This window comes from Meriones unguiculatus, chromosome 16 (assembly GCF_030254825.1).
Source record: "Meriones unguiculatus strain TT.TT164.6M chromosome 16, Bangor_MerUng_6.1, whole genome shotgun sequence".
Classification (NCBI taxonomy): Eukaryota; Metazoa; Chordata; class Mammalia; order Rodentia; family Muridae; genus Meriones; species Meriones unguiculatus.
The window spans coordinates 59801864-59815255 of NC_083363.1; the positions used below are offsets into that span (position 1 = coordinate 59801864).

At 42.8% G+C, this 13392-nt stretch overlaps 2 protein-coding genes across 11 annotated transcripts in view; one reads left to right on the forward strand and one right to left on the reverse strand.

The window, feature by feature from the left end:
* The window catches only part of Eif5b (eukaryotic translation initiation factor 5B), a 54781-nt gene extending 43793 nt beyond the window's left edge, over positions 1-10988 (forward strand). For both annotated transcript variants that reach the window (XM_021636004.2, XM_021636006.2), the window contains exons 15-24: positions 2301-2432; positions 3133-3315; positions 3420-3581; positions 4552-4683; positions 7552-7683; positions 7786-7862; positions 7948-8112; positions 9214-9352; positions 10125-10286; positions 10567-10988. In XM_021636004.2, coding sequence (XP_021491679.1) covers positions 2301-2432; positions 3133-3315; positions 3420-3581; positions 4552-4683; positions 7552-7683; positions 7786-7862; positions 7948-8112; positions 9214-9352; positions 10125-10286; positions 10567-10674 — 1392 coding nt within the window. In that variant the 3' untranslated portion in view covers positions 10675-10988. The remainder of the gene's footprint in view (positions 1-2300; positions 2433-3132; positions 3316-3419; positions 3582-4551; positions 4684-7551; positions 7684-7785; positions 7863-7947; positions 8113-9213; positions 9353-10124; positions 10287-10566) is intronic.
* An 817-nt stretch (positions 10989-11805) lies between these two features.
* Rev1 (REV1 DNA directed polymerase) overlaps positions 11806-13392 on the reverse strand; it is an 82573-nt gene continuing 80986 nt past the window's right edge. For all 9 annotated transcript variants that reach the window (XM_060369892.1, XM_060369894.1, XM_060369893.1 and 6 more), the window contains 4 exons: positions 12990-13204; positions 12743-12893; positions 12445-12547; positions 11806-12214 (listed from right to left, as the gene is read on the reverse strand). In XM_060369892.1, the coding sequence (XP_060225875.1) occupies positions 12103-12214; positions 12445-12547; positions 12743-12893; positions 12990-13204 (581 nt within the window). In that variant the 3' untranslated portion in view covers positions 11806-12102. The remainder of the gene's footprint in view (positions 12215-12444; positions 12548-12742; positions 12894-12989; positions 13205-13392) is intronic.

Genomic DNA, 13392 nt, shown 5'->3' on the forward strand with positions numbered 1-13392 from the left:
TCAGTCTCCTTCTGTGCTTTTCATTTGTCTCCTTAAAGTTCTATGGATTATACTTCGTATATTTTGAAGGTATCTCAGGTACACATAACATTTAAGATTTGGGTCTTCCTGACACATTGCTTTGATGTCTTTGCGAAGTCTTTTACCACAAGTCTTCTGTGATCGTAGTGTGGCTAATTTCCTTTCCTCAGGAATGCACACATCTTTATTGCCTTCTTCCTCGTTTTTTACATTGAAGATGCCTTCTTTGTACAAAGCGTGTTTGTCTTACGTGTCCAAAGTACTGACCTTTCCCTCTGAGCCAAGGCATCTCACTCGTCTGCATCCACGGCACCTGTCAGCACCGTGCTATGTTTGATTTTCCGTTATCTCACATGAGCTTATTTTCTTTTCCTCATTTCCTTCCCCTCTACAGACTGGTTATTCTTCGTGTCACGTCTTATTGTCGGCAGTGGATTATGAGCTCCTTGTGGTATTTTGCCACCAGGTTGCCTCAGGTTTGCATTTTTAACTTGACTCCTGTCCTACATCTCTTTTGAGTTACAAGAATCTTACAACCGGTCCATTACTCCTGTCCTTTTTGCTTTTCCTCCCTTTTTATTTATTATAAACCCCAAAATTTACTATTTTCACTTTTGAATGCTCTGTTCTATCTTTTAAAGCAGTTTTTAAAATAGCAAAATAGGGGCTGGAGAGATGGCCCAGTCCTTGATCTCCACAGGTTCTAAGTTCAGTTGCCAGTGCCTGTGTTGGGCGGCTCACAACACCCTGTAGCTCCATCTCCAGGGATCCCAGGAGGCCTCTGACTGCCCAGGCCCATGCATCCATGTGCTCACCCTCCTCCCTGCCACTGACAGACAGACACAGAAAACATAGATGTGCAGGCTACAAAACAACACACTCGGGCTTGGTGTTTATGCCCACATAAAAACCGGGGCTTTTTTTTTTTTTTAATTTTGCTGAGGGTGTGTTTCCTGCAGGGCCATTTGGTTTACTCTTAGAAGTGCATTTTAACCTCTAAATACTGTAAGTAACTGATAACAAATTCTATTACCTTTCTTTTTTTTAGTGGAAAAAGGGTGTTATTTTCAAAATCCTCTGTTGAGTTTCCTTGCTTCTAGAAGTTTCTTTAACTATTTGGTGGAGTACTAGGACAATCCTGGTATTTCAGTTGCTTTTCTTAATCTTGTCACATGACAAGCCAACTGAAGCAGTGGAGTATTTTTTTCTCCCCCCACCCGCATTGTATTTTCCTATATGCTTCGGTTTTGCTAGCTCTTTCAAGGTCATTGACCTTTTCTTCTTTATTTTCTTTCTTTTCTCTTTCTTTCTTCCTTCCTTCCTTCCTTCCTTCCTTCCTTCCTTCCTTCCTTCTTTCTTTTTCTTTCTTTCTTCCCCCTCTTTCTTTCTCTTTTTTCTCTTTTCCCTTCCTTCTTGCTTCCCTCCCTCCATGCCTCCTCTTTCTTTTTCTTCAATAAAATTGGGTTTTAAGCTCATCCCATGGCTTTCCTTTTAATTCTATGAACATTATGGCTTTTTCTTTTGTTTGCCTGTTTTTCAAGGTTAGAACTTTTATGTTGAGTGTATTTTTAGAAATTACTTTAACGACCTCAGATAGTACCCCGATCTTACCAAGCATCCTGGGTTGTAGCCCTCCTCACTGTGCCTTCAGTAACATCACAGCATAGGCTGTGCTCAGGTGCACACAGTCTTGTTGTACTGATTGATTTCCTCTCATATTGTCACTTACCACTCATGGCAGAGATACGGATGTTAAAAATTTAGTATTTTCTAAATTAATTCATAATTGGATAAATTTATGGGTTCAGTATATTTAGATACCTGTTTGCAGTTAGCATTTCCTTCACCTGAAACGTCCCATAGCTTGACAGCTGAGGGAAAAAGTCTCTTATTAAGAGCAGACTCATTCCTAGTTTGAGTAAGAACACAACTGATGTAGTCTTCCTGACAGTCGCGCTTGCTTTAATTAGTCCTTCCTGTCTGTGGATTTACAAGCTCATTTTGGAACTTTGCCAACAGTATGTGTTAATGTTCACAGGATAATTCTAGAACCTTCTGTTTTACAAAGAGCAGTTTTACAAGAACTCACTGGAGGGTAAAATGGACAGTGTGTCACCTCAGCAGGGGCCTTTTGTACAATAAAATGCCTGAGTACGTTATACTATGTGTGTGAAAGAGACAGAGACAGAAATATACAGGGGATTTTCTGGAGCTTATAACCTTTGGTGTTGTGAGTTTTTGAAGTTGTGGGTTTTTGAAATGTTTCTGATGTTTTCCAGATTGACAGGTTATATGATTGGAAGAAGAGTCCTGATTCTGATGTGGCTGTTACGTTAAAAAAGCAGAAGAAAAATACAAAGGATGAATTTGAGGAGCGTGCAAAGGCCATTATTGTAGAATTTGCCCAGCAGGTAGGGACAGTTTCTTTTCTCTCTTTCTTTGAGATAGGGGTTTTCTGTGTATCCTTGCCTGTCCTGGACTTGCCTTATAAACTAGGCTGACATTGAACTCACAGAGTCCACCTGCCTCCACTTCCTAGAGTGCTGGGATTATGGGCATGCACCACCGAGGTGGGAGAATTTCTTTGTGAAGAACCTATCAGAGTGTTTCCTTTGTTGTCTATTTAGTAAAGTCACTATTTTTATTAATAAAAATTTGTTCCCCATTCAGCTCAGTAATTTTTTCCTTCTTCCATTTTTTGATGTTTTACTGTTTCCAGGCTGATGTTAAAGTCCAGGGTTCCTGGTCTTCCTTTCCTCAGCCTTATGTCTGACTGGGTAGTGTATGCAGAACTCTGAGCTCATTCCAGTTTTAACATCAGAAACTGGTGCTTGAGCTGTCTCTGCAGCCTGAGCATTATGATGAACTGCACTGATGTAGAAACTGCTTTTCCCTTTTCTCTAAACGTTTAGGCAGTTGTTTCTGGATTGTGTTTGCTCAGGGGTTTGTGTGTTAGTGCTGGCCATGGGAGATAGGGCTCTTCACACGGAGGTCAGCACTTGACTGCTCACCGACAGCACCTCAGTTCTCTGCGCATCTCTGAAGGACTTTCAGTCGCCCTCTTCCCGGTGCCTCTTCTCATGGAGTGTTTTGGGCTGACTCTGCTTCTAGGGTTTGAATGCTGCTTTGTTTTATGAGAATAAAGATCCCCGCACTTTTGTGTCCTTGGTACCTACCTCTGCACATACTGGTGATGGCATGGGCAGTCTCATCTACCTTCTTGTGGAGTTAACTCAGACCATGTTGAGCAAGAGGCTTGCACCTTGTGAAGAGCTGAGAGCACAGGTCATGGAGGTAACTGTGGGCTTGCTTCCCTCCCTGCAGGGTTTGGACTCTTCAATAGTTCATGATATGCCATCATGTATGTTTTGTTTTTCATTTGAAAACATGCCTATTAGGTTAAAGCTCTCCCAGGAATGGGCACCACAATAGATGTCATATTGATCAATGGACGTTTGAAGGAAGGGGATACGATCATTGTCCCTGGAGTAGAAGGGCCCATTGTCACTCAGATTCGTGGCCTCCTCTTACCTCCTCCTATGAAGGAATTACGCGTGAAGGTAAGCTAAGATGGTGAGTGTGGGGCTGGAGAGATGGCTCAACAGCTAAGAGCACTGTCTGCTCTTCCAGAGGTCATGAGTTCAGTTCCCTGCAACCATCTATAATGTGGTGTCTCCCAACCATCTATAATGTGATCTGATGCCTTCTTCTGAGATGCAGGTGTACATGCAGATAAAACATATACATAAAATAAATCTTTTAAAAAAAGATGGTGAGTGTAAACATGGGGACTTCTCGACGTTTATTTCTGCTCATGCCATCTCTGAGGCCTGCTTGGCTTACTGCACAGGACACATTTGTCCCTGTCCTGTGTCACTGCAGAAGTGGATGTAGGTGATAATATCTACTTAACAGGTTGTAGGACTTAAGGACAGACAGCCTTGCTGTACAGATTGCTGTGAGGAACAGAATCTTATCTGTGGACAGTGAAAGTGCAGTCATTCTTGGCACCTGGCCCTTCTGACTTGAAGAATATTTCAGATCTGTAATCCAGTATGACTCTGTTGTGCGCTCTTGTGCACATGGAGTGTGTGCACTGCCATGCTGTGCCATGAACTTGGGCCAGTTTTCCCAGTGTGTGCAGGGCCATCTCACTGTTGCCTCAGCAGAAGTTCTGAGTTGTTCTTCATGGTGGCTCTCATTTTCACATCTGCCTGCTCTGTGGCGCCATCACTTTAAAACCTTTTCCTCTGTCCAAATAGCCATGGCTTTATGTTTAGCTGCTCATGCCCTACCCTTTCATTGTCCCTGTTTCCACAGATTTTACTTTATGTCTTCTATTCTGACCTATCTTTTCTGTGCTATTTTGAAAAACAGAAATACGTAAGCTGAATGTTGAATTTATCCATTCCTTATGTTGTAGGTATTATTTCTTGAGCAGGGTTTGAGAACTGTCCGTTCCAAGGTCACAAAATACCGTAGTGCTACCGCTGTTCAGATAAATTCAGTGGAAAGTATTTTTATCTCTAGAACCAGTATGAGAAGCATAAAGAAGTGGAAGCAGCTCAGGGAGTGAAGATTCTTGGGAAGGACCTTGAGAAAACCCTGGCTGGTTTACCTCTCCTAGTGGCTTACAAGGATGATGAAGTCCCTGTTCTCAAAGTAAGTTCATTACTTTTGATTAATTTCTTTTCCAGTTTGGACTACCCATTTTCCCTCCCAGTGCCCACAGTAACCTTGAATTCATGATTTTCCTGCTTCAGCCTTAGATCTATTTTTCTTATTTCCTGTTTTTATTTTAGTTAAACTGTAATTGTATCCCTTCTCTCTTTCCTTCCTCTAGACCCTCCCATGTCCTCCTCTTTATTCCCTCTCAAGTTAATGGCCTCTTTTTTATTGTTATAGCTCACACATTCATAAATATATAAACACAGCCTCTTGAATGCATTAATGTTGCTTGTGTGTATATGACTTCAGGGTTGACTGCTTTATACTGGATAACTAATGTGGGGTTTGTCCCTGGAAGAATCTATAATTCCCCTTCTCTCTGAGATTGACCCCTTCCTAGTTAACGCGTCTGTTGGTATTGTTTACACAGTCCTGTTTAGGCAGCTATACTGTTGAGGTTTCATGTCATTGATAGGAGACACAGCACATTTCCTGGTCCTCTGTTTCTTAGAATCTTTCCACCTCCTGTTTCATGATATTAGCAGAGTTTGGGTGTAGGCAGGAGTTTTGTTGTATTCATTGAGACTGGGTTTCCGTTCTGTGATCACTGGACCATGACTGTCCTTTTCTGAAGCCTCTCTGAGAGTTCTGTGATGTGGGGTGAGAGCTATAGGAACTGTGAGTATAAAGATATGCTTTTAGGAATTATGCTGGTCTAGTGTAAGGTCTATGTCCTCAGTAGCCATGGTTAGTTGTCCAGGTTCCTAGTGCCAGGCATGAGCTCCCTACTGTTGAGTGGGCCTTAGACAGCTTTTGTTTACCATCAGCATATGAATGTCACTCTTGTAAACTTTTAGGGACATGTTATCATGCTGGCCATTGTTGAGGTTCGTAGCCTGGACAGTACTATCGGTTGTTTTCCTCCCTTGGCAGCTTGTATGACACCTTCTGGTACTGTGGAAGCTAGACTTCATGGAGACTTTCTGGTTAACTCCAGCTCAGCTTTTCCCAGTCCTGTGTCTCAAGTGTCTGGTGCTTTCAGTAGTAGGGCCTCACTCACCCTCAGCTTTGGTAGACAACTAGGGACAAAAGCAATAACCTGTGCTGTTTGGGGAGTATCTTGTACCATCTTGATCAGCAACTTGAACAGAAGTTTCTCATGCCTGGGACTACAGTTTGTTAACCTATGGCTTTTATGGGGAGTTTTGTCAGCCAACGGGGAATAACTTCATGCATGTATGTGTGTGTGTATTGTTTTCTGGGTCCTGCTTAGGTAGTCATAGTGTTGAGGTATCATGAATGTGACCTGATTCTGCCATTGAAGGTGGCCTACAGGCCTGAGGAGGAATGGTTCTTAATAGCTCTTGCAGAGGGTCCAGGTTTAGTTTCCAGTGTCCATGTGGTGGCTCACAACCACCTGTAGCTGTAGTTCCAGGGATCTGACTCCCTTCTTACCTCCATGTGATGCATGCATATACATACATGCATGCATTCATGCTGATAAAATAAATGTAAATTTTAAAAGATATGTATGTATATATACTTATGTATTATATATAATTTTTAGGTCAATAAAAAACATTCCTTGAGGCTTTATCAAACATCCACTTGCCCTCTTCTTTTGTTTCGACCTCCCTCTTCCATCCCTAATTACGGTCCACTCCCATTTTTCCCATTTCTTCGTATCATCTGTATCCTGCTGTTCTCCTTAGCTCAGAGTCTTGTTGTGTCAGCATGACATATGTTAGGGATGCTCACTAAAATGGGCAACTTATAAAGGGTCTTGTCTGCTGACCTGTTTCAGGAAATGGGTTGCTTTCAAGTTATTTGTTTGTAATATCATATGAAGTTTTATAAATGTATATGCATGATTCCAAATGACTGGGCATGCTGTTGTTAGTATACATGCACACAGGAAGCCCTGGGTTAGATCTCAGCACTACATAAAAATGAGTAGAGTGATATACAAAGACGGTGGAGGAAGTTAGATCAGAAGCTCATGGCTGTCATAGGCTGCACGGGTAGTTCAAGGTAATGTTGGGCTTCATAGAATCCTTTTTCAAAAATGGGAGGTGGGGAGGAAGGAGAAGACGGCTTTAAGTTATTTAAAAATAAATTGTCTTGAGAGATGGCTTAGCAGTTAGGGGCACATTGGATCCAAGCATCCATACCTGGTAGCTCTAGGAGGATTCACTGCCTCTGGCCTCCAAGGGCACCAGCACTTATGTACGACATATCCAAACACAGCTGTACACACTTTGTGGGTTTTTTTTTTTGTTGTTGTTGTTTTATTTATTTATTTATTTTTGTATTTTAAGTCTTGTTATGTAGCTGATCTTGAACTTTTGATTTTCTTGCCTCAAACTTCTATGTGCTGGGAACATGCCAGTGGTTGTTCTTTGTTTAGATATTTTAACCCATAGAACTTTAAGGGAATCTTTCTTTGGTACTAGTATTCATTTTAAAGCCTGTTTGTCTGATGGGAAGATCAGCTGGCCCATATCCAATGAAAACGCAGGCTGCAGTCATAGCTTATTTGCTTGCCAAAGAGCCAATAGAACTGTTGCTGCTAGCTCTACAGCCAAAACAGATCACAGCGTGGAACAGGCCAAGGCCTGCGTGTGGAGAGGACAGTTTACTTTGGGGCTGTCACTCATTTGTGAGACTTAAGAGTTATATAGATTAAGGCAGACAGATGCAGTGGGTTAGGATAGGGCTAGGCTATGGCCATAGTGCCTCTTCTAGAACAAACTGCCATGCTCTTAATTCCATGTTTTCGGGTGAGTGTTTAGGCAGAGTAAAAGTTACCTCTAGGCTGCTGAAGCTAGAGGTGTGCTTTGTCACATTTGATTTCTTTTCAAGGATGAATTGATCCACGAGTTAAAGCAGACACTAAATGCTATCAAATTAGAAGAAAAAGGAGTTTATGTCCAGGCGTCTACATTAGGCTCTTTGGAAGCTCTTCTTGAATTTCTGAAGACATCAGAGGTGCCAGTAAGTAACTACCAGTTTTGTAAGCACGTGGTGTCATGATGGGCTGCCCTTACCTGCTTCCTTACCTGCTTCGTGCCGGCAAACCTGGCCCCTTTCTTACAGTATGCCGGAATCAACATTGGCCCAGTCCATAAAAAGGACGTTATGAAGGCTTCAGTGATGTTGGAGCATGATCCGCAGTAAGTATTCCTTCTGACTGTCTTCAGGCTGTTAGTGTGACTTGCTCCTTCTCACTGAGTGACCTTTGATGTTTCCATGTTTCAGGTATGCAGTAATTCTGGCCTTTGATGTAAGAATCGAGCGGGATGCACAAGAGATGGCGGATAGTTTGGGAGTTAGAATCTTTAGTGCAGAAATTATTTATCATTTATTTGATTCCTTTACAAAATACAGACAAGACTACAAGAAACAGAAACAGGAAGAATTTAAGTAAGTTGATGTTTTTATTTACTTTCAATCTTTGGTAAGGCACCAAATACTGACAAGGAAAACAGATAACAAAAATGTGGCTATTTGTGTCCCAACATACTGCATCCTGAAGTGGTGTGTTATAACCAGGGGGAAACATCCCAGTGCATGCATGTGAACGTATCTGAGAGGGGGAGAGGTGGGGGACAATTTGGAGGGCTTGGATCACCTATGTGTAAACTGGGAAATAACGCCAAAGGATTCTGAGGGAGACAAAGCCATTCTTCTGTAGACCTTGCAAGTTTCTTGTGTCCATGCTTCCTGAAGAGGCTGCAGGCCTTTAGCTAGGCTTCCTCCTCCTGGGCTTTTCAAAGTCTCTGTTATTGAGAGACAACCAGTATGTGTGTGATTAGAGAGGAGTGCTGTAAAGCAGATGCAGAGAATGGGCTTTGGTGGGAGTAAGAGTCTGAAGGACATCAGTCAGGTGTGTGTAGTGTGCACAGGCACAACAGTGTCAAGGTATACATCAGAGAACATGGATGGCAAAAGGTTGGAGAAGTGATAGGGCTCTCAGGTTATTAGGCATGGGGATGATTGAGCTTTGGGGACTTCCTTTTTCCTCCCTGCCAAGTTGTATAGTCATGATCACGTCGGGGTTACTGTGGTTCCATGGACCTGTAACCCAGCCGGTAGGGAGTCAGGAGCAGGTGTCCTGTGAGCCAAATTACACTGTCTAGGAGAGAGTTACCAGAGTTGCTACGGGACAGCACAGCCCTCATGTGTTGCCAGCATCATGACTGACAAAAGATAGTAACCTCATGGGCCAGTTTTGGGAAGCACCAGGAACAGGATGAAGAAAATCCTATTGATGGATCACTACAAGCTCTGAAGAAGACTGCCACGTGACAGACTCGGCAGCAAGTTCTGCCCCGTTGCCAACATCAGGAGATAGCTGGGGCCAAGGCACCATCAGTTAGTTTGAGTGCAAAGTGTTCGTCATTGTAGCTGTGAGCTGGGTTAGAGCTTGTAGCGCTTATCCAGCAAACCTCACGCCCATCTGCACATTTTTTGTGTTTAACAGGTTTGTGAGCTTGAGATGTTTTGCCCTCTCTTTACTTTCAGGCACATAGCAGTATTTCCCTGCAAGATGAAAATCCTCCCTCAGTATATTTTCAATTCCCGAGATCCAATAGTGATAGGGGTCACGGTGGAGGCTGGCCAGGTGAAGCAAGGAACACCTATGTGCGTTCCAAGCAAAAACGTAAGTTCCAGGCTGACATCTATGTTCTCCTTCTGCAACTCTGTGTTGGTTCCATGCCTTCCCTAGACAGTGTCACTTCAGTAATGCCTGCCTGCAGTCACCCCTCATGTCTGATGTTTGCTCACTCCACTTGTGGGCCTGGCTAGGCAGATCCATGTTGGAGTCATAGGGAGAGAGCACCCCTCTTTATGTAACAGTCCAGCTCATTCATTTGGATTTGTCTGTTCCCTCCTCAACAGACAGACTTATTGTAAAGGAACCTACACACTATTTCTTTGTAAATGGCTACAACCTCGTATTCTCCTACTCCATTTTTGCTGTAGAGTTTTCTCACATGTCATGCTTGAGCTTAGTGCTCAGCTTGCCCAGTTGGGCCAATGGGTACTGGTCATGTGTTGCCTGTTGTCTTTGGAGCCCTCATTTTGGGATAGTGGCTTGTTAAGAACTTGCAGTTAGTCCTCTGTTCTTCAGGCTGTCAACTCTGTGAACAAAATAACTCTTGTACCTTCCACAAGGCAGCCAGGCTTTCCACCCTTTTTGTCTGTTCAAAGCTTATTTTCAAGCTGCATGGCCGCCTTTCTGACTTAGTTCCGTCCTGCCCCAGCCTGAGAGCTTACAGCAGGTAGCCTCAGCACGGAGAAGCCTTTTGTTTTTGCTGCCATCTGGGAGGCACAGGGTAGATGGAATGTAACCTGCAGTGTCCACACTAGTTTCTCAGGACCATCTCACGTCCGGCTGTCACGGGTCTCTGACGTTGATCTTTCTCTTGTAGTTTGTTGACATTGGGATAGTAACAAGCATCGAAATAAACCACAAGCAGGTGGATGTTGCAAAAAAAGGACAAGAGGTCTGTGTCAAAATAGAGCCTATCCCTGGGGAGTCTCCCAAAATGTTTGGGAGACATTTTGAAGCTACGGACATTCTTGTCAGCAAGGTAAGTATTTTAGCAAAGGTGCCATATTTTCCTCTCTGGTCCCCTGTATCAGTAGCTCAGAGAACTGAAGTGTGGATTTGGGAACATAGGTGGCACTTCTGAAAGAGGGTATGTGCCATTGGTGATCCCAGGGACTCTGAGCCACAGCTCACAGATGCGGGTTCTGTTCTCTGAAGGAGGCTGCAAAGCACAGGCTTTCTTTTGTGACAACGTGGGGCCACTGGCTTTCACTGGCACACCCCACCTTTGGCTCACCCTGTTTGTGCCTGGGCTATTGCAGATCAGCCGGCAGTCCATCGATGCACTCAAAGACTGGTTCAGAGATGAAATGCAGAAGAGCGACTGGCAGCTTATTGTGGAGCTGAAGAAAGTATTCGAAATCATCTAACTTTTCCACATGGGACAGAATTTGGAGTAAATGTAATATTATGTTGTGATATTACCAACAAAACAGACATATTTGGATGCTGATGGACTTAGGTGTATAAAATGTTTTCCATGATAAACCAAGCAACTTACACTGGTTTGACAGTGGTCACTTCCCCGCCCCACAGTCCAGCGTGCCTGCACTCACCGTCCCTTCCCTCAAGACTTGGCTGCTGTTTTAAAGTTTGCCCTTCCTCAAATTTGGATTTTTATTACAAATCTAAATCTTTCAATTTTATACTGATTAAATCAGTCCTGCAGTATTTGATTAACCAAGCTTTTATGGGTTTTGTGATTCTTGGGACTCTTTTGATATAACAATCATCTCTATGGGTATTCTTTCCACGGTGACTTCCTGCACTCCCATTCCTAGCATTCTTCTGCCATGTGCCCTTTGGGAGTTTTCCAAGTAGAAAGCTTAGGCATTCTGCTATTTCCTTCTCTGCTTTCTGCACAACCAAGGTGTAAAGGATGGCTGGCTGCCATTCACTGCTTGCACTTAGTCTTGAGAGCTCACTGTAATCAAACTGCCAATAGAGAGGAGACATTGCAGTCCAGTGAACTCTTATGGAGGGAGCTATGCTAACTCCCATGTTAGCATAGCTCCCTCCAGCACCTGCTAACCTTTACCCTCGGAGAGGCATTTTCCATTGATTAATTTTCGTCTATTTTGTTTAGTACATTCCATCACTTTGAGGCAGTAAATTATTGGAGGTCACTGCTTGCTCACAGTGATTTAAAGTCTCATGACTGTACCTCATTGTAGTTAACCCAGAGAAATGTGGGTCTAACTGAGCCACCAACATCCTTTGGAGAAACTTGCTTAAAGTGTTCTGTCACGTATGCTTGAAAATCTTATTTTAGCTATTCGATATAATTTGTTTAAGTCCACAGGCCAGAATTTTAGTAGTTTTCCTGGTTCGGAGCACTATTAAAATTCTGTCCTGGGATTGCTCAGCAATCCCAAGCCTTTGTACATAGACCCGGTAGCAAGGTGACCTGGAGGTTTTCAGCCCTTTAAGTATATATAAATTGTTGCTAGTTCCTATGGCTGAGTTTAAGGATTCACAAAAAAAAAAAAAAAAAGCCTGTACAAAATATACATACAGTTCTTTATTAAACAACTGTAAACACTTCACTGTAAAAATCCATAAAACTTTATAAACAAACGTTTTGTAAATAGAATCTATGCTACAAGTAAAAGAATTAACACAATTATTTACATGCAATACTGACAAATTTGGCACTTTTTGAAAAGAAATGTACAAAACACTTGCTTAAAAAGAAATCTGAAATTATAAAAACTCAGAGCATCACTATCATGCACTTTGCAAATACCTCACAAGCGCTGCTGGCACAGCTGGCAGAGGGCACCAGGCTCTCTGGACATTTAGGTAACTTTCAGTGTGCTTCCGTAAGTCTGCTGTAAAACCACCTGAACATTGTCAAGAATAAAGTCAAACGCCATGTTCCACACCGACTCCACCGACTGCTGCATCAACCTGAAGGTGAGAACAAAGCTTCATTTAGAGAGCGCCAACATATTTTTATCTCTCATCTCAGTTTTAATTAAAGGCCAGCCTAGGCCACCGAGCTAAAACCGAGTCTTAAGATAAAGCTGGCTTTGGATTAAATAAAGACCTAGAGCCCGCAGAAGTATTTCATGTTTTCTTGAAATTAGATAGGTCCTTAACTTACTACCCATTTCAATTGATTCTTTCAGTAAAATTACCTTTTCATGTATTTTATAACTAGATCCAACTTTTCCAAATCTTTTTCCTCTATAAGGTCAGTGCAATATTTCACAACTTGCAGAATGTCTTCTTCCATTGGATCTAGAAAGGAAGAAAACCTAAGATGAGGACCCCAGTATCTTTTGGAGAAATCTGAAGTTAGCTATATTCTAATTTACAGCTGTCAAAGCAAGCCTTACAACCGGAGGTAACTGGTGAGAACATTATTGTTAGAAAAGTAGGCTACATCTGTTGTGGTTGGGTCATGGTCCTGAATTAAGGAACGACCCTGCAAACCTGAGATGGTAGTTATCCATTCTTTGAGCAAGGTCTTCACGTCACTGAATTCCACAGCTCCAGCTAAGTTGGGTGCTGCTGGTCTAACACAACTTGTTTGGCTGGGCTGTAAGCTAGAGGGGTTCTGCACACCAGGGGTGGAGAATTCTTCCTGTTAAAAAGAAAGAGCAAAAATATTGTCATTAAAATCTAACAAAGGCCACTCTTTATTAGATTTTAGTATTTTTCAAAAATTTTTTCCGGTTACCAGAGGCCGCTCAGAAGTCATTCCTTCATGTTTTAGAAAGCCATCTATTAACTTCTGGGGGCTGCCATAGGCCCCTGGCAGAGGTTTTGCAGGACTGCTCAGCAGCTTATTTTTCAAAGGACTCTGAATCTTTCTGGGAGAACCAATGGGGTTCTTCTTGTTTCTCTTGTCTTTTGCTGTGGGTGGCTTTAGCTGAAGTAAAGGATTCTTCGGCACTGAAAGAAGAGGTATGAGACCCTCAGAATACTCTAGGTAACACCACACAGGCTCTCTGTCCTTCCAGCACACCTCACGGCCAAGGACGCAGCGGCTGAAGGTCTGGTGTTCTGACCTTGGCCATGCTGCTTGTGTGCAATGGCTGGTCCTAAGGACTAAAACTTTCTTTCAGCAAGTACTCAGGCTT